A 25,826-nucleotide genomic window follows, 5' to 3' on the forward strand; every position below is an offset into this window, starting at 1 on the left:
TTCTTAGGCTATTCAGTGCTGATCATTACAGGTTATGTATAACCCTTACAACTAAATGTATTTTAGACGATGTGATTTTTCCTGATTTTACAAAGACAATATAGCGTATATACTACACATTTCTACTGGACCCCAGGGCAGCATCCTGTAAATAAACTATTAATATTAATATAGTAAAATATGTGATTGTTCATAATAAATCAGACAGACAAAGACAATGAGTAACTTCATATTGATTAATGTCATATTTGCCGATAAATGCTCCCCGCTGCTTTTTTTTTTTTACTTTTCACTCAAAGCTCTGGAAATTTGGAATTTCCAAAGAAAATCGTACACCCATATAATCCCTTTTCTTTGAAAAACCTTGATTAGCATTATGCCGGTCCTATTTATATGTCTAGAGAGAAACAATCAAGGAAATCCAAATGAAAAAATACAAATAAACAACTCTATCTGAAGTGTTAAGTCCAAGTAATCCTGAAAAGGAATTTGCTAAAAAGTCAAAACAAAGATCTCTATGAGAAATTTCTAAGAGGATAAGTAGCAACAGAAGGAGACTGGTAATTAGCAGTGGTTTAAAAATAAACAATAAGAATAAAAATATTCATTTTATTCTCTTCATTTGACATCAGAATCCTTTGGTGACAGAATAATAAATTCATAGATAAATGAAAAAAGTGAAGGTCAAGAATACTATTAGCTACTATTCTATGTTAGACAATATTGGAAACTATCGTAACCTGTCAATGGAAAGTTACATTTATATTTGTTTTATTTGAATTTTGTTGAAAGAAAATGGATTCATTATAATCAACTTTGTACAGCGTTCAAATTAAAATGGCAGCACTTTCCATAATATACATAAACATTATTTTCAGCATAAATTATCTAATAATATCCACTAAATCTATTATCTAACATCAAAAACTATAAGCAATTGCTCAAATTATTAAGTTAATAGACCAGTAAAATAATATACAACAAAGTAAATTAAATCAAAATTCTATAATGAATGATGAATAATGAAATAATTGATTTCTCATATCACAGATTATGTATTTTCTTAACATCATGGGTAATTTATATTGATTAATTATTATGTCAAGAGTTAGTGGAGTTATGATTAATCTGATACCTTTTATTATGTAAAAGCTTCCCTTTCTATTTAGGACAGAGGTATAAAATCAACTAAAGTGTTTGATCAAAACCCACTATTCTGTATTAGTTGACAGTTAATCTATCTTCTTTTGAAAATGCATTCTGACTGTACTGGTAATTACATAGTAAAGAGTAACTTCTACCAACTTTCTTACAAAGAATTTCTAAGCAAACATTACTATTTATGTTTCAGTAATATTCACACAAACTTTTGTGTTAAAAAAATCTTCATTTCACACATAAAAAAATAAAAATGCAAAGTCTGGACCACAGCTAACTTCTATTTAATTAAACAAATATTTAAATAGCATTTTCTGTGAGCATGATAATATTTCAAGTAGCTTACAAATGTTAATTCACTTAGTTTTCACAACAATTCTATATATTAGATATTCTTGTTAGCTACATTTTATGTATAAATAAACTCTATGATAATACAGTGGTCAAATTCCTTTCCTATGGTCACACAGCTAGTAAGTGTGAACCAGGATTCAAAGCCATAAAGGTCGGCTTTAGTGTCACTGCTCATCACCACTATACTATGTTGTCATGACAATTTCACATAATTGTCATTGTACATGAATCTAAATTTTTAAACTAATGGGTACAATTATATGATTTTTGCAAAAATATGAAGTATGAAATAATGCTGAAATAAAAAAATATTATACATGTCACAAAATCAAACTTTTCAATAGAAGCAGAAAAAGTTAAAAGCTTTTTCTAAGACTAGATAAAGAAGTACATATGAACTTAAATTAGAAGAAACAGTTTGCTTACTTAAAGCATTAAAGAGAAATAATATTTACTATTTGTCTTAATATTTCCATTATTATCTCTTGGTAGATTCCCACAGTAGCTGAACACTAAAGAATATTTTTGAATGTTCTTTGCAATGGAGTTAAGTAATACAATTTGAATTTTTAAACAGGAAAACTACCTCAAGGAAGCAAATTTAAAGACCAAGTCTAAAGAGTTTTTGTAAAACACCAAAAAGTCTGAAAAATTTACATCTTTATCTTTATGCTAGTTTATTTTTTATATACAAAACAGGCTACCTCAGCTGCCTCATGCCAAGGAGAAATAATTCAGATCACCCTATTTCCATCTGCTTCACCCACATAGCCTCACTCCTTTTCTCTAAGGCTGGCACGAGCATCTTCACATACCCTCTTCCTATACACATAGTACACACACTCATTTATTCCTGATTGATGTAGAATTGGTTGGTCTTTTATGTTCCCTCTTGTCAGTTGTGGAGGATCTCTAGAACATGAAGCATTTCAAAACTGGTAGGAAATTAACCTTGGAAATGGGAAATGTATGCTCTACCTACTTTCTAGGATCTTCCTGGAATAGGACCAAAGACATCTGACCCCCCACACCCCAAACCAGAATAAACTCAGCTGCCTGGTTGGGGAATGGAGAGTAGGCAAAGTTCATCAGAATATATTTCCAGTATTTTCTGAAAACTTTTTTATTATAGTAAAATGATATAACATGAAATTTATAATTTTTTACCATTATCAAGAATACAGTTAGTGCATTAAGTACATTTACAATATTATGTTACCATCACCACAGATTCCAGAATAGTTTCATCATCCCAAACATAAATTCTATACTCATTAAATACTAATTCCCATTTTCCATCCTTCTAGGCTGAAATATAGTACAGTAGTAGAGCACTTGCCTAGCATGCATGAGGCCCTGAGTTCAATCCCCAACACCACACACAAACACAAAAATTTCTCATTCCCCTCCTCCTTACCCTTGGTGACATCTATAAATTTCCCTATTCTACAAATTTCCCTATTCTCATGTAAATGGAAATCACAATATTTGTCCTTTTGTGTCTGTTTATTTAACTCAGCATGCTTTCAAGGTTCATCAATGTTGTTTTGTATATCAGATTCCATTTTGTTTTATGGCTGAATAATATTTCATTATATATGTACATCATATTTGTTCATCCGTCCATTTGTTGATGAACTGTTGAATTGGTTCCACCTATTGGCTGTTGTAAAAAATGCTGCTGTGAACACTGATGTGCAAGTATTTCTTTGTTTGAGTCTTTGTTTTCGATTCCTTTGGGTATATACCTAGGAATGTATTTCTTGGGTCATACAGTAAATCTATTAACTTTTTGAGATACTGCCAAACTATTTTCCACTGCTGCTTCACTGTCTTACATTCTCATCAGCAATGCAGGAAGGTTCCAACTTCACACCCTTTCCAGCACTTACTATTTTGCACTTTTTAAAATACCAATTATAGCAGATATACATTGTTCTGATTTTTAACTTTGATTTGGGAGATTAAGGGATAAGCACTGGTTTCAAGTTTCACCTCTGTCACGTGTTAGCAATGTGGATTTTGATAAACCACTTAACTTCTTTAGACTTTTTCGTTTTCTCAGTTGTGAAAAAAGTCCAGTAGCTTCTGCCATGCCTGCAGAGTATGGCGCCAATGTGATAGTGTACATAAATGAAATACTTCTAATAATTTATGTATTATGAGCATCAGCCTCACTAGCAAGAACATGTGTCAAACTTATCATAATGTAGGGCCGTAAATGGCGCCATGTATTTAACTCCTCAGTTTTTAAAACTTCTTAATTGTAAAGTATAATACACATTCAGAAAACTACATAAAATATTAATATCCAATTTAATGAGTATTATAAAATAAGTATTTGCATAACTACCTCTCAGGATAGGTAACTGAACATTCATAGCATCCTTCAGCTCTGAATTACAGCATCTCCACGCACTCCCTCCCCATAAAGTAATCACTATCCTAACCTTTATGGTAATTTCCTTATTTGCCACCTAAGTATGTATTCCTTAAACATAATTTAGTTTTGCATATTCTTATTTTAAATAAATGGACAAAATATGTATTCCTTTATATCTGACTTCTTTAGCTCAACTTTATGTTTGAGACTCATCCATGTTGTTATACTGGATGTGCAATTTGTTTAATATCCACTGTATGGATAATATTCAAGAAAATGCATCCATTCTTCCATGGATATTTGAATTGTTTCCAATTTTCACATATTATGAGCAAATACTGCAATGCTCATTCTACTAAGTGTCTTGGTGCCCATGCCCACACATTTCCACCAAGAGTATACTGGGAGTAGAATAGCTGCAAAACAGGTAGACTTTAGTATGTGATACTGAACTGTACATAAAAGGTGTCAATTGTTACTGTCACCAGCAATGTAAGAGAGTTCCCATTTCTCTACATTCCTGTCATCTCTTGGTATGCAGAGCTGGATATGCATTATTTTTTAGATTTTGTATTTCCCTGATTATTAATTACCTTAAATACTTTTTCAAATGTTTGTTGGTCTTTTTTTCAAATTTCTTCCCCATTTTCCTATTCAGTGGTCTCTTTTTCTTGCTAGAAATTTGTAGGAATTCTTATATAATATGTACAAGAACATTTTAATGTATCTTATGGGTTGCAAATACCTTCCTCCATCCTGCAGCTTGCTTTTTGCACCTGAATAGGGTATTCGGATGAACAAATGTTCCTGATTTAACACAGTCACATATATTCATCTTTTGCCTTATGATTAGCACTTTTCAGTCCTCTTTTTATAACTATTAAACTTCTCAAATTCATGAATATATCCCATATTATCGCCTGAAAGCACTAGTTTTGCTTTACTGGTTTACTCAGTTCACCAGGAAATAGTTTTTATTTATGGCATGGGCAAAGTCAAGTCCTTTTTTAAATTATTATTTGGAAATCCAATTGTCAAGCACAACTTCTTTAAACAAACTTCTTTTTCCCACTCTTCATAAGTAAAGCATTCCCCTTTTTTTGTCATAAATCAAGTCAAAATGTAGGCCTGGGTTTATTTATGGCTCAATTATTTATGCTTTTGCCAATTTCATATTATCTTGGCTTAATTTATCTTTACTATAAGTTTTTGTACACAGTACTTAACAAATTCTACCAGTTCATAGTTTATTTCAAGATTATTCCTTTGCTTTTCTGTATTATAAATGCTAAAAAAAAAAGCTTTGGTTTAATATTTTCCTTACCAAAAGTAAATAAAAATAAGATTAGTTGAAAACTACATATGTACAAAAACTATTTGCGAAGAACTGACAAATTAATAACAATCATTTCAATGATGAATAAGGTATATCTTTTCATGTTTTTAAGCTTTCTTGCCTTTCTTGTTAAACTTATTCTTTTTTTTAATTTGTTTTAATTAGTTACATATGACAGTACAATGATCTTGACATATCATACAAACTTATTCTTAAGGGTTACATATAATTTCAAGATATTTAAAATTGTATTTAAAATTTCATATTCTAACTATTTGTTGTTAATATAGAAAATGCAATTGATTTTCTTATATTGACTTTGATTTCATCAAAATTGTTGCACTCACTTAAATGAATCTACAAATTTGTTTATATGTGTATCAGCACAATCATACCTACTGGTAATGAGTTTTAGTTCTTTATTTCAAACCTAATTTTTTAATTTATTTTGTTTTCCTCATTACATAATCTAGGACTTCCAGCACAATACTGGATAGAAGTAGTGGTAATGAGAAATCTTGTTTTGTCCTTTGTTTGAAAAGGAAAGCCTTTAACACTTCAACATTTAGGTTTGTTTGTTGTGATATTTTCATAGCTATCCTTTATTAGACTGTGGAATTAATTTTTTCCCTAGGCGACTAAGGAGTTTTTAAATCAAGAATGTACACTGAATTCTACCAAGTGATTTATTTATGTCTTTCAAAGTGATCTTTTATTCTATTAATATAGAAAATTATACTGATCACTTTTTAATGCTATTGCATCCTTAAATTGATAGATTAAGCAGAAGTTGATCATGATATATTATCCTATTTAAACTCTCTGGGTTCAGTTTGTTACTATTTGGTTTAGAATTTTTATATCTATGGTTAGCGTTAAGACTGAACATTCATTCTCTTTTGCAATAATTCTCCAGTTGGATTTTGGTATCAAAAGTATGGCAGCCTCATAAAACAAGGGAATAAAGTTTTCTCTTTTCCTGTTCTCTGAATGGGTTTGATAGAACTGACTAGTGAAGCCATGTAAACCAGGAGGCCAAAAAGTGGTTGGAGATCCTAAAGCTTCCCAAGTAAACCTAGTTACAGTGAGATATTGAGCTGGTTCCAAGAATGCTAGTATCCGTTAGGGAGATACATACATACATACATACATACATAGATTAATTAATTCTAATTGACCACCTAGATGTATATATCAGTTCTATTTGCTTAGATATTATGGGCCCTGAGAAAGGCTTTTTACTACTTATGCCTATGATTACATTTCTGAGAAGGCCACTCTCTTTCATGTAATAAATGTCATCAACTCCTAGGAAATATCCCACAGATCTTTAATCAAGATAAACATTATCAATAAACCTGACTGATGTTAACTCAATTTTTTTCTTTTTTAATTTTATAGATAAATTAGCCAAAATGTCTCACCTTATAAATTATTTAGGTGCATCTCCTTATAAGCATATTAAAATATTTATATATTTATTTATAATTAAAATTAAATAAAGAACTCAAAAAAATTAACACCAAAAAAACAAATAACCCAATCAATAAATGGGATAAGGAAATGAGCAAATACGTCACAGAAGAAGACATACAATCAATCAACAAATTTATGAAAAAGTGTTCAACATCTCTAGCAATTAGAGAAATGCAAATCAAAACTATTCAAAGATTTCATCTCACTTCAACAGAATGGCAGTTATCAAAAAATCAAGCAACAATAACTACTGGCAAAGATGTGGAACAAAAGGTGTAATTCATTGCTGATGGGATTGCAAAATGGTGTAACCACTTTGGAAAGCATTATGGAGATAACCTTAGCAAACCTGGAATGGAATGCCATTTGACCCAGCTATCCCAACTCCTCAGTCTATCTCCAAAGGACTTAAAATTAGCACGCTACAGAGATGCAGCCACTTCAATGTTTACAGCAGCTCAAATTCACAATAGCTAAACTGTGGAAACAACCTAGGTGTCCTTCAATAGACGAATGGATAAAGAAACTGTGATATAAATACACAATAGAATAGTACTCAGTCTTAAAGAAGAATGAAATTATGGCATTTATGGGTAAATGGACGGTACTAGAGAATATCATGCTAAGCAAAGTAAGCCAATCCCACAAAACCAAAGGACAAATATATTCTCGGATAAGTGGATACTGATCCATAATGAACAGGAGGCAAGGGAAGAAGGGAGAAACTTTGGATTGAGCAGAGAAGGAGAGGAGTAAGCGTGGGAGATGACAGAATGATATGGACATTATTACCCCAATATATGGGTATGAATGCATGAATGGTGTAACTCTACATCACGTACAACCAAAGAAATAAGAAGTTATACTCTATCTGTGTAAAATAAATAAATAGTTTAGGTGTGCCTCCTCCTAAGCATATTAAAAATATTTACATATTTATTTAAATATTTAAAATTAATGTATAAATATAAATTCATATGTACATTTTATCAGGTATACTGCACAAATGAAATAAAGCTACTAACAAATATTGTTACCTCTACATATAAAGCAAAATGCTAAAGGTTCCCTTACTTAAGAGGAAAAATTTATGTTCTTAAATTAACGTAACATTGACTTAAGTTTTAGTGGCTAGACATTAGGGAGAAATATTTATCTCCCTCTGCTCCTTATGTTTCCATGTTTAACTTCCAATAGCATAACCTTCCTGGCTTCTTTTTTTTTTATTGGTTGTTCAAAACATTACAAAGCTCTTGACATATCATATTTCATACATTAGATTCAAGTGGGTTATGAACTCCCATTTTTACCCCAAATACAGATTGCAGAATCACATCGGTTACACATCCACTGTTTTATATACTGCCATACTAGTGTCTGTTGTATTCTGCTGCCCTTCCTATCCTCTACTATCCCCCATCCCCTCCCCTCCCCTCCTATCTTCTCACTCTACCCTATCTACTGTAATTCATTTTTCTCTCCTTATTTTTTTCCCATTCCCCTCACAACCTCTTATAAGTAATTTTGTATAACAATGAGGGTCTCCTTCCATTTCCATGCAATTTCCCTTTTCTCTCCCTTTCCCTCCCACCTCATGTCTCTGTTTAATGTTAATCTTTTCCTCCTGCTCTTCCTCCCTGCTCTGTTCTTAGTTGCTTTCATTATATCAAAGAAGACATCTGGCATTTGGTTTTTAGGGATTGGCTAGCTTCACTTAGTATAATCTGCTCTAGTGCCATCCATTTCCCTGCAAATTCCATGATTTTGTCATTTTTTAGTGCTGGGTAATACTCCATGGTATATAAATGCCACATTTTTTTTTTATCCATTCATCTATTGAAGGGCATCTGGGTTGGTTCTACAATTGAGTTATCTGATTTGTGGATTTCAAAGAAACGGGCATGCTTGGCTCAGCAATTCTGCAGAGAGAATACATTCACACTTGCCCTCCCACTAGACTTCATCAGGCAAGGGTAGAGGAAAATCTGGGTTGATCCAGCTCTGCCTTGGAATAGGTAAGTTTAGTTCTGGAATTCAATATTGGAAAACCCACTAATCCCACATCTAAACCATGTCCCCAGTGTAACTTCTGTAAGTAATACAGCTACATTCATGACTGTGTCTGATTCCCACATCTCTTTCTCAAAAGGTTCTGAATGTGGGCAGAATAAAAATGTATTTACTAACACTCCAAAATGCTTATACTCACAATACTGGGGTCACCCTGAGCACTCGTCAGAAGTCCAGATCTCATTACAGAACTCATCAGAAGTCCAAGAACAACATTACAGGGTCAGGAATATCTCTTCTGACCACAACAAGGAGAAGAAAATCAAAAGGCCTGAAGCAACAGTAAGGCATAACTTCTTCTTCTGGTGCAAGGAGAAAGACTTTGTTCTATTTGCCTACCCACAAAACTACATGATTCATCACAGAAACAGGGTCATGACATCTGGAACTGCAGAAATCACATCATAGTCTGGATGAATTCCTTTCTAGAATGGAATTTAAAGTTTTCCTGATCATGCACCGAAAATATAACCACTTAATGCGAAGGCTCTTTACTTATATACTATAATGTCTAAAAAATGGATTTCATTCTTTTACATCACGAGACTATTCATGAAAATAATTAATTAATTTTATTTCAATAATTTGCTTCAATCAAACCATAAAAACTATAGAATATAAGTTTGATATTTACATATTTTCAAAATGGTTAATTTTACTTCTGTCGTGGTTGTGATCAATCAGTTATTATTTTCAGAAGAATTAATATAGGTTAAAGGTACTACAAGAGTACAATGACAGAATCCAAAACAAAGATTTAAAATATCTTTGTAAAAGATTTTGTGCATAATATTCTAAGGATCCTGCTTGTTGCAGTCACTTTGTAGAAAGTTGGTTTTACTATTCTCCCTGAGATCTTTTTGTTTAATAAACAGATCAATTTTCAGCTGTGTCAAAAAATCCAAACTATTGTGGTTCCATTTTCCTCACTGTTTACTCAAATATTAGTTGAATTTTTTGACTATTGTGGATTATTTCCTTCTACATTGAGTAGTACTAAATGTGTACACATAATAAAGCTAATATATTCATTTTATTTCTAGTAGGAGCTACAATTGTTTTGAGAAATACTAAAAATGTGCTTCTTATTTAATTCACTCTGTATTTTTGCAACTTAAAAACAATATTGGGTGGTTTTTTTTTTTGGAGCTTTGGAAAGCTATCTATTTCAATTTAACAACTGTCATAAAACTCAAATTTGAAGTGAAACTTGACAAAATTTCAACTCCAACAGATTTTTTTTTTTTTTTGGTGTTGAAGGGAGTAGTGAAGGCTTTCTGAACAATAAGATGAAACCACAGGCATCTTCCCCATAAAGAAAGCTCCAGGACAAATGTTCAAATATCCCTACTGGGAAACAAAAGTTGAATTTATTACCACATATTTGGATGCTCTTACTGCATTTTGTAAACCAAATAAGTTTATATAAGTATTTAAATAAGCATGCAAACCAAATAAGTTTATTTCCATGTATGCTGTTTCCCTCATGTCCAGGTTTGTGATTGCTGTCCTTGTTTAGTCCCTTAAAGGAAAAGATGTGCCATTTAAAAATATTTTGTCGATTATTGCATGTGTAATTTTTAGCCTTTAGACTTTTATCCCTACCTATCCAAGCAAAAAGAAATGCTCAATTTCCAGCTGTACTGTGACATTATTTTATATCAAGATCTCAGGGAATAGAGAATGTAAACAGTACCTGGAATTACCCCAGTCAGGACCAATGCCTGAGAGTGATCCTCTTGTGTCGGTTGCATATTTGTAAACCACTAGCAAGCACTGTTTACAAAGCTCCACCAGGCGCTGGCAACACTGGAGCTGCAAAGGAGTTACCATCTCTGGGCTTCTACTGAATATACTCTCCCAGGAGGATCTGTTGGCATGGAAACAGACATGACTTCGTGTTCACGTTTAAAAATGGCAACCAGCTATATCATTTACCTAGCAACAAACCAATAAAGAAAGCTAGAAATACTCTCACACATCTATAACACATACAGATGATTGAAAAGTATATAAGAAATACAAATTAATTAGGAAATTAATCTTTATATAATAAAAGAACCAACATCAAATTCATGTACTATTAGTCTTTAAAGACTTTGGTGGTTCCAATCATTGGTAGCTAAAAGGATGACTTCCAACATCTCCTAAAAAAAAATGGAGTTACTCCATATTATAGTTTTGTAAAATACTGAACTGATTTCTCAAAAATTAAGTATTCTAGGAATTTAGGTTTTCTAAGAATTTGTATTTACCTTAACACTAATAATGATCCTACAAAGGGGTTAAAAAGTTGATGCAATTTAATCTGTGAACCATAGCACTAGGACAATTAGGTTAAACCCTTTTTAAGACTACATCCATGATATTCCCAGAGCACAGGTCCTGTGCTCTAGAAGTAGCATTATCTCCATAAGTACTAACACACTGCAAGGTGGGGTGCAGTGATTTGGATCAAGGTGTCTGGTTGCCTCGTGGTTGTGGTGCACTTGTACTGGGAACCCCCTTAGCAAAAGTACAGGTTAATCCCAACAGTTCAGAAGGCCGAGGCAGGATGATCAAAGCCAGCCTTGGAAAAGCAAGGTGTTAAGCAACTCAGTTAGACCCTGCTCTAAATAAAATATAAAATAGTGCTTGGGATGTGGCTCAGTGGTTGAGAGCCCCTGAGTTCAATCCCCAGTAACCCCCACCAAAAAATGTACAGGTTAAGACTGCCCAGTTGCTATGGTGATACCCTGCCTGAGGAAACTGCACAGGTTCAGAGTTATCAGTCTTGACCTTGAAACTCAGATACTAGCTCCCAGGGATAGGGGATTCTGAGCATAGCAAGAAAACCATAATGTTTCTTCAGTGCTGTGACCTTTAAGCCTCGCTGCTTTGCTGAAACTTTCCCACAAATAACCTTTGAATGATAAAACCTATATAATAAACATGCTGAGCCAGCTCTGGATCACTATTCTCAACCAGAGATCAGTATCCCACCTGATCCCAGCTTTCTCTCTTAATGTTTGAGTGTTTTTCTTAATCCCCTATCACCCCTAGCCTGTTTCTAGGGGCTCAGCAGTGCAGGTGGAGGCATAGCAATCCTAAAGTCAGTGTCCTTCCTCTTTCAGTATGCTTGGCTCAATCCAAAGCAAGAGCTAGTGCACACTTCCTTGGTAACCTCAAGTACGTGTGTGTGTGTGTGTGTGTGTATTAACAATCAGGAAAGACCTCACCGCCCACCCAGCCACCCAAGAAAAGAGAGAAACTTATTCTCTAATGTAAATGAAACTCTTCAGCCTTGAGGAGAAAGTGATTTGAGACTTGATAATGGTTCAAGTCTCATTTTACATAAACCAATTCATGTAGTCCTTAGAGAGAAAACAGTAGATTGTTAGAAAAAAATATTAAGAAAAATATTTTCCTGATAAAATGTACTTCCCAATGGAAAATTCAGAAACTCTGTTTTCAAACTTCTGTGGCTATTTGAGATATTTAGAATTTTACCAAGTGCCTTAGATACTCAGAAAGGTATTTTTATTAGAAAGGCAAATGGTTTCTTCTCCTTTTCAGGATAAACCTGGTCCCAAAAAGAGAGTATATATATATATATATATATATATATATATATATATATATATAATAAGTGTTTTGTTCCTTAACAGAGGAGTAACAGTCATTGTCACTCAATAAACAATAATATGCTAATTAAATTAACTCAAATAATTTAAAATATTACTAAATATAAGAAAAACCATATGTTCATCAAGATAAAGATAGGTAACTAGAAAATAAACTTACCTAATTTAAAAAAAAATAGGGAAAATTTGTATTTATAATCAATATTCCATAACCTTCCAGGTCTTAAATCTCTGGATTCAGATATAAAAAAAATTATATAAATGTAAATACACAGAGAAAACATCCTGTTTTGACTACCTGCCTAGCACTTTGCTGACAGAATTCTGAGTATGTCTATAAAAGTCTACCTCCATTACCACCATCAACTCTCAACAGGGATGTATTATTTTTATACTTTGGAGCCATTTGATTAGAGCTACTATCAGGTCACTCACATTAAGGTAATTTTTCCTTTTCTTAACTTGGGGTTTAGAGTTAGAAAAAAGAATAAACAAACTGGGAGAACAACAAAAGGGCTACTTTAACACCCTAGTTTGATGTAATTTTCTGAGTAATATATGAGTTATAATCTAACCAGGTTTGGCTTCTCATTTTCTTATTCTTTTTAAAATATTTAAAATTAATATATGAATCAAAGTCCTCTATATGTTTATTTCTTATGTGTACAGTCATCGTTACCAGCCACAGACTCTATTCTATTCTGGATTAATTCATGTTCAAGTGTCAGCAAACCAAAACCCTTCAATAAGAAGAAAGACAATGAGAAAGACCAGCATGTTCCAGCTCCAAGCTAATGGCACCCCTCTGCACAGAGGAAACCTGTGCCTCTAACAGCACCTCACACTAGGCCCCACTCCCACCACCCTGCATGGCTGTGTCCTGCAAAACACCACCTTAGCACCTCTTAATCGCCAGTGCTAAAAGGTGAGAGAAAGCAGAAATAGTTAAAAATACCAGTGCTTTTATCAGAGCAACCAGGGTCTCATCTGCCTGCTTTCTAATCTAAATTCCAAAGAAGTGGAGTACCCAAACCTATGAATTCAAAAAGAAAAATTAAAATGGTTAGTAAGTTCTTTGGGGAGTTCCTTAATCTTCAGAGAAGACAGTGAATGAATGACTTTAAATGACTTTTTTAGTAAGATAATGATAAGATATACAATACGGAATACGTCTGACAACAAAGGGGAAAAGTAATGAAAATCCAAAGACTTAAAAATTCTCATATTGTTCAGTGATCCAATAATTTTCACCCCCTTTCTCATCAAAACATTTAATAAGGCAGTTATCTGAAGAGTGAAACTGGTTCATTCTTTTCTCCTCTGTAAAAGTAAGTACTAAACTGATTGGCCAGAAAGAAGAAAGTTTTGTTTTGTTTTTTTAAATCAATATATCAACCGAATGAATGATCACCAACAGAAAGCTGAAAAATACCAACAAGAACATCCCCAGTTGAAAGTGATACGAGAACAGAGAGGTTCACATTATTTTAGGTAGTCCATATTTTATGCATGTATATTCAAGTCGGCATAAGGCAGCCTAAAAACAACAGTTATCTTAGAATGCTCCTTAAAGTGTATTTGTACACTAAAATTCTGAAAGGAAAGATTTTACATGGCAGACTCCCACAAGAAAATACTTTTGACTAAAGGGTCCAAAGGACCTGGGTGTTTCACCTTGGGGATTGAGTACAGTTAGCGTTTGCAAACTGTTAATTCCTTCTCCTCTGTTCCACTGCCTCTCCTTCTGCATTAAAGTGGCTGACTCCTATTCCTCTTGTGGGTCTCGGCTGAAATGCTAGTAGCCACAGCCACTTTTCCTGAGCTGTCAGGTCTACATTTGAGTTCCACAGAATCCTAGACTTACTTTCTTCCAATACAACTTGGTGGATAATTTTATTCACAAAAATTCCAAGAGCTATTTCCCTGAAGAGATCATATTTGGAATGTGGGGCGTTATGACACTCTCAGTGGGGGCTGCATGTAATAGAAGGGCTCCTGGCTATCGGCTCAGCCTTGAGTATTTTTTGTTTGGCATCAATAAAACTCATGAGCCAATTCTAAAGAAATGTGTCAAAAAGAACTACATTACTCTTTGATGTTTGTGGAAGTGAACAGGGAATGGCTTAATTTGTTTTATTCTTGGGTGTGTTGACAGAGGCAGAAATCAAGATGGTCCAGTTATTAGGTCATATTTTCACAAGATTTTACACCTAACTGGGAAAGAGCTGTGCCTTATATTAAAACAATTCCTTCAGATCTGGAAAAAAATAGGGTTTCACTCTGACTGACAGGATGTTAGACCAAATGTTAAAGGAGTGTATGGTGATTAGACATGATTCAAAGGACAAAGTGTTAACTATGCTGGATCCAAGCTGAGAATCAAAAATGGTATTAAGTGACTTCATTAAATTAAGGAAGCCTAAGAAACCCATTTGTAAAGCTGCAAAATAAAACCTGATGTTAAATTTACCTCTACAAACCACAAAATTGAAAGAGCTGGATGGAGAGTAGAGTATTTCTAAGTCAAAACTATTTCTCCTCCACCAGCCCAGGCACAAATGGGCAAGGAATTTGGAGTTGCAGTAAAACAAGCTTGTCAGGCACTGGTAACTCCACTTCAAAGTAAGTCAATGAACAGTTTTAAGGGCTAGGCTCTTGACTCAGATAACGCAGGTTTAAACGTAGGATCACCCAATTACTCTGGGAACGTGAGCAACCTACATATTCTGTTTTAATTTCCTCATCTGTCAAGTGTGGATAATAATAGTAGTTTACTCAAAAATATTTTTGTGGGGATTTTATAGGTATTTAACATCTAAAACAGTATCAGTAGGTCTTCAATTGTGAGCCCATCACAATCATTAATAGTAGTGAAAGACACCTGTATCAAATTCACTTTTGTATCTCCAAAAGTATCTACCCAACAGTGAAATTTGGAGGGATGTGCCAAGGACAGGAGAAAGATTCTCAAAAGAGTTAGAGTATGCTAGCAAATTAGCTCAGGAAAGCTGAGCCCTGGAGGCAAGGAAGTATACTCCTCAAGTATCTCTATGGCCTGATACTAGAGGTTGCCTAGGAACTCAAAGCCACCAGCACCAATCTTAGCATCAGACTGTCTCATTGCCATCCATAGTGGAAAGTAGCTGAGATCCACATACAGCATCAAACCAAGGGATCAACAAATAGAAAAAGAAAATATTCAATTTTGAATTCAGATTGAGAGATCTTTTACAGAAAACAATTCATTAAGGGGCTGTGAAATATGGTTCAAATATTTCACTCTGTAGAAATCACGTATTCCCAGGATTGTGCTCACATTTTATCACACCCCAGAGTGCCTTATGGATTCTTCCTGTTAGTGAATGAATGGCAGCTGAGGAAAAAGATGATGGTCAGGAGTCTGCAAATGATATGAATGACTCAGCATCAGATGATTAGAATATGGAAATGGGCACTTCAAGATTCTTTTAAAAAGAGATGGGTCTAGTCTCAGTCTTTATATAAGATTTGAAAAATGCAGAAGGTACAGATTTTTTAGAATATTGGAAAACCAGTGAGTTTGTTTTTCTAGAGCAGAGTTCAAGTAGGAGAGTAATGAGAGAGAAGATTGAAAAAAAATAAAAAATAATCAGCATATTAGGCTTATATATAAGAAATTTAGACTTTGAAGATAAATGAGAGAAATCACTAGATTTTGGGAAATGACCCTGACAGTAAGACAGTAAGGAAAACAAAACTTTATAGACAAAAATGCCTAGAAATCTTTTAATGTCACTTAGCCCTTCCATCAAAAGATACCCTTTGTCTGAAATCCTGTCATACTTTCTCTGTGCCTCTTTTATATTGTTTACTTTTGTGTACATCGTATTTTGTCTACAAAAGGCAGAGGTGCTTATTGGTTAAGAGCATGAACTTTGGGGTCAAGGCTAATGGAGTTCAAATCCCAGTTACTCTGGGTCCTTATCCCTGGGTGCATCTCAGATTCCTTACCTATAACACAGAGACAATACAGAGCCTTATTCAAAGTGATGTTATGAGGAATGAACCACTTAAACACATGTAAAGTGATTAAACAGAGCCTGGCCTACAATAAGTAGCATTGTTAACTATTTTTATCACCTTCTTGAGAGGAGCAGCTATATCAAATTCACTTTTATATCTCCAAAAGTATCTACCCAACAGTTAAATGTTGATGACTGTAGAAAGAATAATGATAAACAATTTATAATAGTCACAGTTGAAATAATGTGACAGAAAAACAGGTAGGATTTCACCAATGAGTGAATAAAGACAGCATTGAGGGGCTGGTGTTGTGGCCCGGCGGTGGAGTGCTTGCCTAGCCGTGTAAGGCCCTGGGTTTGAAGAACCTCAGCATCACATAAAAATAAATTAAAAAATAAAGGTACAATACCTTGGTGTCCAATTAGAACTAAAAAATAAATATTAAAAAAAAGACAGCATTGAGAAGGAAGATGCAGACACCTCAGAAACATCACACCTGTATGATTAGGAGAATAACATCAGGATTATGGGAAGTCAGGAAGGGAAGACATTTCTGAATGAAATAGTATGGAGTGTTTCGGTTTCAGATATCTTGAAGACCAAATGACAGTGAGTCACAGCAACTTGGGCAGCACAGGAATTCTGGAGGGGAGGAAGGGTATCGCCATAATTTTAGAAGTCTCCTTCATAAAGATTTAAGGATATTGGTTTGTAATTTAAATTTTTTCATTAATTAAGACTACTTTCTCTCCACTGAATTCAAATTAGTTACATGATGTTATGTTCATATTAATCATCTTATATAAATCAGGTTAATTAATATACATTACAGGTGAATACTACCACATTACATGCAGTAAAAATAATCCATTTTTATAGATTATCAAAGAAATTTAACCACTTTTTTGGACTACCTCTATAACTAAATGGTAAAATATTTAAAAATTACACAATAAGAGATGACTTACAACTTACCCTGAATCACAGAAACAATTCCAGAGTCCTTGGCCATGACTCCAGAGTAAGCGATTAAAAACCCGGTTGAAAATCCGATATAAATTTACTTCCTCAACATCAGCTACCTTCCAGATGCGTGGAAGAACTGTACGAATGCTTGTTTTTACTATGTCCAACACCTAATGGAAAAACCAAAGCACTTAAAAATCTAGGTATGTTCAAAGATGGGCACACACACAAAAACTGAACAACAGCACAGAATTAAAAAGTCCAAAGTAGATCCATACACTTATGAAACTTTGGTATGTAACAGAGACAACAAGTGATACCACTGGAGTAAGAAGTGAGTGTTCAATAAATGGAGATTTTAAAGTAATAATCTTTATGAAAAAGAATAGATGAGGTTGATCCTTACTTCTCTCAGCTAACAAAAATCAATTCTAGTAAACCATCAAATATCTTAGTGGAAATTAGGGGTAAATATTTTTCAAATCCTTTTAGAAAGAGGCTTTTCTAAAGTCACAAAAAGGAATAAGACCACAAAAGATTAACAGATTTTGATCATATTAAAATGAAGAACTACTGGTCACTAAAGAAAATAAAAGACCAAATTACAAATTTGGAAAACATATTCAAAAACACATACTTCCTTCCAACAAAAGACTAGTATCAGGAATATACAAAGATTTCTAACAACTTATAAATATCTTAGACAAAAATTTATGAACAGGCATCTTACAAAAGAAGAAATAAATATGAAGAATAAAAATTAAGTCTATGTAGTAAGATATCATTTCATACCCATTTAAATGAAAAAAAAAAAAAGTCTAATGAGACCAAGTGGATGGCAATCTACCATGTCTCTCAGACCTATTGGTATGAGTACACACTAGTGCAATCACTCTGGAAAACAGCTTGAAAATTCATGCACTGTTTGTCTCAGCAATTTTATTCCTAAGAGAATCTATCAGAGGTAAAAATAGGAGGCATGCATAAGATTGTTCAAACAGCCACACAGTTATAAACACCTGGAAACGACCTAACTCTCCAACAGTGGGAGAATGGATAAACGAATAGTGATAGTGGAGAAATGGGTTCATCCCCCCAGATTATTATACAGTAGTTCAAAAATGAATAAAATATGACACATAACACAGAATAATGTGGTAGTATAATGAGTGATGGGTTTAAAACTACATGTCAGTTTATTGCAGCTCAAGTTACAATAGTTAAACTATGCAACCAACCTAGGTGTACTTCAACAGATGAATGCATAAAGAGAAATGTGGTATATACACACAGTGGAATGTTACTCAGCCTTAAAGAAGGAAGAAGTTATGGCATTTGCCAATAAATGGATGGAGCTGGAGAATATCATGCTAAGCAAAATGAGCTAATTCCAAAAAAATTCAGGTCGAATGTTTTCTCTGAGAAGTGGATGCTAATTCACAATAAGGTAACAGGATGGAGGGGACGACAGAGTTACTTTGGATTAGAGGAGAGTAGGGAGGGGAGGGATCTGGGGCTAGGAAGGATAGTAGAGTGAATCTGACATTATTACCCTATGTACATATATGACTACATAACTGATGTGATCCTACATCATGTACCATCAGAAGAATGAGAAATTATACTCCATATATGTAAGATGTCAAAGTACATTCTACTGTCATGTACAAAAATATATGTCAGAAATTATATATAGTATGACGGTCTTAAGAGAATTAAAAACAAGAAATTTTTAAAATATTTTTTGGAAAAATACATTATTATGATATTAAAATATAAAGAAAGAAAGTGAGGAACTGGTGAATGCTGAATTCAAGAAAACAGTTCCCTGAGACAAGGGACACAGAGGGATAAAAGAGATCCATTTGATTATTATCAACAGATTAGCCATTGTTTAGGTGTTGGTTTCACAGGTGGTATAATATTAAAAACAATAAATAAAAGTAGGCCATATCCAGAATAATGAGGAGACATGATCAGGGAACAAGGACTACGGTTAATCTGGATATCTGAAATCCAAGTGGTCCTAGAAAACATTCTGGGGAAAGCTGCTTTGCCTAATGCATGAGTATTTGATTTTTACGCAATGCAGGGATTTCCAATAAAACTCTTTCATAAAAAAGTTAATGCCAATACATACAGCCACTTTAATTTCAGCTCACCAAAGTAGATTTTTCACTTTTTGTTTTATCTAATTATGGCAAATGCTATAAAAATGAGAGTGAAAGATGAAAACAGAAAAAAAAATGACTGTCAAATATAAAGGCTGAGCAGAGACATAATTTCAACAAGAACAAACATTTGAAAAACTGGAAACATATAAAAGAAAGTTTCCTTCTTTTTAAGACAGGAACATTAAGGAAGTGATGTTATTTCTCCCTGATAATGGTAAGTTTGGAATACCAGCTACAGTTTCTCTGAGCAGCATCACTGCTTCCCTGCCTGTGCCAGCTGCCCTCACTGTGAAGTGGAGGCAGAAATGCAAACCCTAGACTGGACCAGGGTCTGTCAGCAAGGGGAGGGGAAGGACAGATAATGCAATCTACAATAAAGAAGCTCGTGAAAAACACTGTCTTGGAAAAGCTCCTTAACACAAATAGTGAATGCTTAATTAAAAAGAAGAAATTTTTAAAGTTTAATATGAATTATTCACAATAATGCTGATATCATATGCATATTAGGCATTAATTTATGCCTTTTGTTTTTTACAACTTTCATTGACACTATTAGTTTTAACTCTTTTTCAATGTAGACAACAGTACTTACAACTAATGTGATAGAAGAATCAACACGAATTATAAAAAGATAAATTTAAATAATTTCTCAATTTTCTACTTTCTGTCAATGTATCAGTGAGGAATAACAGGCTGAAAGTCAACTCAGAAAGGAGACAATGGAAAACTAGCAAGTTACAGGTTAACATAAATTAATGTAAAAAAATTATGAGTTATATAAAATAATTGAAATTGAAAATGTTATCAACACTGGGAATTGTAAGATTGCCCTGAATCAATGTTTTCGCCTTATGTTATAAAAGAGATTGTTCATCTTTTAATTGATAAAGCAGTTGAAATTATGGAATATTCATCCTCTTTAAATAATCTTATGGTAAAATGAATATATGCTACACAAGAACCAAACACAAGGGCAACTCACAGAGCTTCCTACTCTATGCCACGTATTGTGCAAGGTACACTGCCTTCAAGTAGTCTTTCTTGGTCACCATTCTACACTACTCTTCATTCTAAGGAATTTGAAAAGCCTGATGGTCCAATATCCTAGGCCACACATGCCCAAAGCAGCAGCTTCAGAATGGATGGGGGATGCTTCTGCTCCACTCTGAATGGGTCCTGCAACACGGATACGGAACAATCTCCAGGCATGTTACACCTGCTTAGGAACAATTTCCCAGATTGGTGATATTGGCATGGTCTGAGCGACCCAAGCACTTCCTCCTTCCTTTCCAGGGTAACACATTGAGAATGTACATCCCCCCTTGCTCCTTTTGCCTTCAGTTTCCAAACACCCTCCCCAAGAAGGCAAGCTTGGGTCCTAGGAAGAGGGGTAGTTAGAAATACCCGCTCCCATGACTTGGAGAAGAGGAGGAGACACAAACAAAGGGAACAAGAATCCAAGTGCTTCATATCTCTTTCATATAGCTCTTTTTGGACTATAACGGTCTTCTATCTGTTCACCTGGTACACTCTGTCTTAAACATCATTTCTTAAGGAGACCTTACCTACCAAACTTATATTATTTTTCAGTGCCTGGTTCCTCTTCCATTATTAATCATCTCACTTTAATTTCCCATTTAATAAAGACTACTATTTATGTAAAGGGAGGAATTGTGGCCATGTTGGTAATATAGTTACCTGTCTCCAAGGCTTAAGATAAAGGCTACCACTTAGTCGTTGCTTACCTTAGTGAATTATTCCTTGCAAGAAAGTGAAACCTTTGCAGACAAGGTAAAAATCAGAGCCAACATTTATCAAGGACTTACAATATGTTAATTACTATTCCAGGCAATTTTATACATATTAACTCATTTAATCTCAAAACAAAAACATGAGACAGATATTATTGGTCCACAGGGCCATTCTGAAAATCTTGAGGATAAATTCCACAATTATATACATTAATATTTCTGCAGAAAAAAGATGTGAATATTCAATCTCAGGAACAGACAAAAACAACACATTACTTCCTGTCTGAGGATCATGAGCAAATGAGTTAAGGGGGGGTGAGTTGTTGCTGCCTTAAGGGTTATGAAAAGTTTTTGGTTGTGAAAATATTTTGGATCTCATATTATGGATGAGAAATCTCAGGCACAGAACAGATAAGTAACATGAAAAGTACACAGTTGCTAAGTGGACCAGTGTGTATCCAGACCTGTGCTCTTAGCTATCTCCCAACACTGCCTCACCACGCGGTCTTCCCAGATGCCAATAGCAAAAGCTGAGTGGAGAAACCAACTGTCTCTTCTTAGACTCACTTGTACCTCTAGGCAAGTGTATTTGGGAAAGGGAGAGGGCCACTGGGTACTAATAGAACAGGGGAGGTGCATAAGCACCCCTCTCCTTCATAACAATGGAGTATGATGAGCTTGCAAAAGGTTATATACATATACATGGGAAACAATGACTGTACCTTAGCAAAACAATCATTGAATAATTTCAAGAATGCAGAGATCAGGCAGGCCAGAAATCAGACTGACATAATGTAAATTAGTGCCAGTTTTAGTTGTGATTTTTTTTATTCCTGGTATTTTAAGGTTAGATGCAATTGGATGAAGATAAATAATCCGTGAAACACAAAAATGGTCAGCAAGGTGCCCTTGTTTTTATCTATGGGTTCAAGTGAGGCTAACTTGTAGAATGTGGGTATCCATTTCCTTAAATTATGACATTTAAAAGCATCCCAGTCCAACATTAAGTTCTCCATGGGAAAAATAAATGGGAGAGTTAGTCAATGACAACATTAATAAAGTAAAAAGATTTGTCTTTTCCATATGAGATATAGCACATTTGAAAGCATAAAGCACACTGACAAATTCATATTTTGTAAGAACATTCAGATGTTGAATGACAAACCGCTCCATATGGCTGAACAGTTGGTCCTAAATTAAAATAATGGCACAAGGTGAAGGCAGTTTAGAAATAACATTAAAATCACTACATGCTGTACTAATGATGCGTGCAGCAGCTGTGGCTATAGGGTAGAGGCATCTTTGCTGATGCAAAAACCAACACTTTTGAGCAGCATCTATGTCAGCCCATGTGAAAGAGAGATGGGAAAACCATAACCAAAATGAAGGCAGAACCAACAAGGGTAGATATGAAAAATAAATTGCTATTTAGAGAAGTAGTAGTCAATAAATAAAGATTTCCAAGAAACCTAAAATAAATGCAAATAAAATGCAACCTTCACCTCACTACTGATTTCTCTTCATCCTCTAATCTTACTTTATGCCTAGATATCACAACAGAGAATAAGCTTTTCAGCAAATGTGGCATTCTTCACAGCCCACCAACACTGCAGTATTTTCATACTTCATATACATTCCTTGCAAACTATTTAAGGCAACTGCATCCTTGGCAGAAAGCTAAATTATGCAAGTGTGGATTTACCACAACATGATGTTGAATAAGATTAACTATTTTCATTTTCACCTGGTGAGGATTCTTTTCAGTACTTAATTCCTGTAACCCAGGATCTTTACATTTTATACCTATTAAGGAAAATGTGAAAAGGCAAATAATTTTGTTTCCAAGAACACAAGAAAGGAAAGCAGGTGGGAGACTGTATGGCATTCTAATCTTAGTTTTATAATATTCTAATGAACAACCAGAAAATGCCTTAATCTCGGAACAGAAAAAAAAATGAGACAAATATTTCAACAGTGGTCCCTAACTAGAATTCAGATGTGCATTCTATACCATGTAGAATAGTGCTTTGGACAAGGTAATCCCTCAATAAATATCTGCTGAATGTATGTTTGAGAGAGCAAATAAATGAATGAACTCTCAAAATCCCCTGTAGTGCCTAGCAAAATTCTTTTACAAAACTGGAAACCAATAAGTGTTTATCAAATTAAATTGATTTGCACACAGCCTTTGTGGCAGCTACAATGACTTGCCACTTAAACTAACTTTTTCTAAAGAATACATGTTTTAAAACTGATGCTTTCCCATCCAGGATCCCCTGTAATATCCAAGCCATGCTTGTGGTCTCCTCAGACTGCTCCCAGCCAAGAAGCAAGCAGTGAAGAGCTATTTCTACCCAGCATGTTCCCTCTAACAGGCTCTGGGCCCATCAGCCTTGACCAAGATGTTCTTAGAACTTCACTAGAGTCTGAGGCCCTTCCTATGCAATCTTCCTCCCTTTCATTCACAGGTGTTAGATCTGCATTGCAGTCTAAAGGCTCTTCCAGCTCTCTCTACCTTTTATCTCTCATGGGTATTGTCCCATATAAGTCTCCTTCAGCTCTAACTGCATCTTAGGGTGTACCTCCCAGAGGACTAAACTGGCAAAGCTTTCCAATGGTTGTTGACTATTATCACAACCACAGAAAGGATGAATCTGATTAATCTACATCTAGTGTAAATTAGTTAAGTTCTTGCTTTCTAAATGGGTGACTTTTTATAATACCTAATTCTGCATTCCTCAGCTGACCAAATTTCCATGCTTCTTTTGGTTTACTTGGATGCATTTCCTAGTTTTATAAGGAAATAGCACAGGTTTCAAACTGATGACCATATCCTATACAAAATAATTTTGCAACTGAAAAATTCTTAGTAAAATAAAATACATTAGAGAAACACCCTGACATGAGAATCCTTAGTAACGAAGAAAAAAAAAATCAGTCTGCCTTGTACCCTCTGTAAGGCTAGATGATAACCCCATTCTATGTCCTACTTCCTGACAAGAGCCATTCAGGACTTAAGTTAGTCTTTAAAAAGTTCTAAGAAGTTACCTCCTAGGAGCAGGGATGAAGGCAGTCATGAACCCAAATCTATAATTCTATAAGCTGAGTACCTCTTTCTACCACCTAATCCTGACTTTCTAGTTTTACCCTTCTTATTATCAGGAAAAACATTTTCAGTTAGTCAATCTGTGATCTCTTCATCTTCTTTCATCTAAAATCAACTTGAGGAAGAGAAAAGGCATAGAAAAATTAGTTACATATTTAATATTCTATATATGTAAATTAATCAGTTAAGAACACTGAAGTTTGAGCTCATGGTGGTCTCCACAATATTGCTATACTGTTATTTCTGTCTGAAGTATTTCACCTGATTAATCTTAATATTATTGATTAAGTAGACACAATACTTTTTAAAACTCCAAAAAGAAATCTTCATTTACATGAAATCTCAGGGCCTCCCCACTGCTGGCTGGCTTGATGACTTGTGCTTCCAATGTGTATGTTTATTATGTTTCTTTTTGTGATTATGAGTGAAAATGATATATTTTGGCACAGTTAATTTAACAAAAATGAAAAGTTTTACAAAAATATGTCTTGGCATTCCTTTTACTGATTACTCGTGGGTAAAAGCTCTTAACCATGTGGTGGGGGAAGAAAGTCAACCCACAATGATGCCGAAAGATTCGCCTTACTGCTTTTCCCAGATGGCTCACCCTTCACTATTTATCTGAGAAAGTAGAGTCTGTTTGGGGAAAAGTCTCTTAAAGAACAAAATGGTTGAAGAAAGAAAAGGAACCACAGTAATCATGACCATAGCATGAAAAATTGCTACAAATAAGTCGCACATGTGCAAATCCTGAGCTTTCACTTCAGCTCACAGCCTGTGCCTTGCATTCCTCAGACCCTTTCAGGGGCCTCTTTGCAAGATAAACTTTTTCTACTTAATATCAGACATTTTTATTCTTTGAGAGCCAAAATTCAATATATGAATTCTTCTGTCAAAAAAATAGATTTGTTTATTAAATTACCTATGTAGAAGAATGATTGCAACTGTTTGGCTAGTGCAAACTGTGGGATGTTAGCAAGCTTCCCATTGCAAGTGGGATATCTTGCTGCTGTCTATGAACACAAAGGAAATATGATACTGTTCATTTACACCAAAGCAAGAGGCAAAACAGGAGCTCAAAACACAGGTAAGAGGATGGATAAATTGTAAACAAAGATCCTGCCCTCACCTTAGCACTATAGGTCCACCCCCACCTAAATATAGCAGAATACGATGAACACTTAAATTCCATTTCACACTTAGAACTGGAAGAAAAGATAATACAAATATTCTTAGAGAAAATCTACATGGAAAAAATAGATATACTAGGATAGGTGCTGTGCTAGTAAGTTGATAAGCAAGTGCTTATTTTTACTCTAAATTTAGAAACCCAATGAAGCTTAACAATGCAATAAATCATTTCTTCCTATTCACAAATATTGTAACTAATCAGACATATCAGTTGATCATGTCATACAATGCTCATC

The 25,826-nt window shown here is 34.4% G+C and overlaps 1 protein-coding gene across 9 annotated transcripts in view; it reads right to left on the reverse strand.

Moving 5' to 3' along the window:
* Positions 1 to 25,826, reverse strand: part of Ttll7 (tubulin tyrosine ligase like 7) — a 162,663-nt gene that overhangs the window by 4,681 nt on the left and 132,156 nt on the right. For 8 of the 9 annotated variants that reach the window (XM_058578990.1, XM_058578989.1, XM_046443225.2 and 5 more), the window contains 2 exons: positions 17,378 to 17,538; positions 10,474 to 10,647 (listed from right to left, as the gene is read on the reverse strand). In XM_058578990.1, coding sequence (XP_058434973.1) covers positions 10,474 to 10,647; positions 17,378 to 17,538 — 335 coding nt within the window. Of the gene's footprint in view, positions 1 to 10,473; positions 10,648 to 17,377; positions 17,539 to 25,826 lie in introns of those variants that run through there. The other variant, XM_058578991.1, reaches the window with a different exon arrangement.

The sequence above is a fragment of the Marmota monax genome, unplaced genomic scaffold, assembly GCF_021218885.2.
Source record: "Marmota monax isolate L192 unplaced genomic scaffold, Marmota_monax_Labrador192_F-V1.1 WCK01_AAM20220418_F8-fsc00046, whole genome shotgun sequence".
NCBI classification, from domain to species: Eukaryota; Metazoa; Chordata; class Mammalia; order Rodentia; family Sciuridae; genus Marmota; species Marmota monax.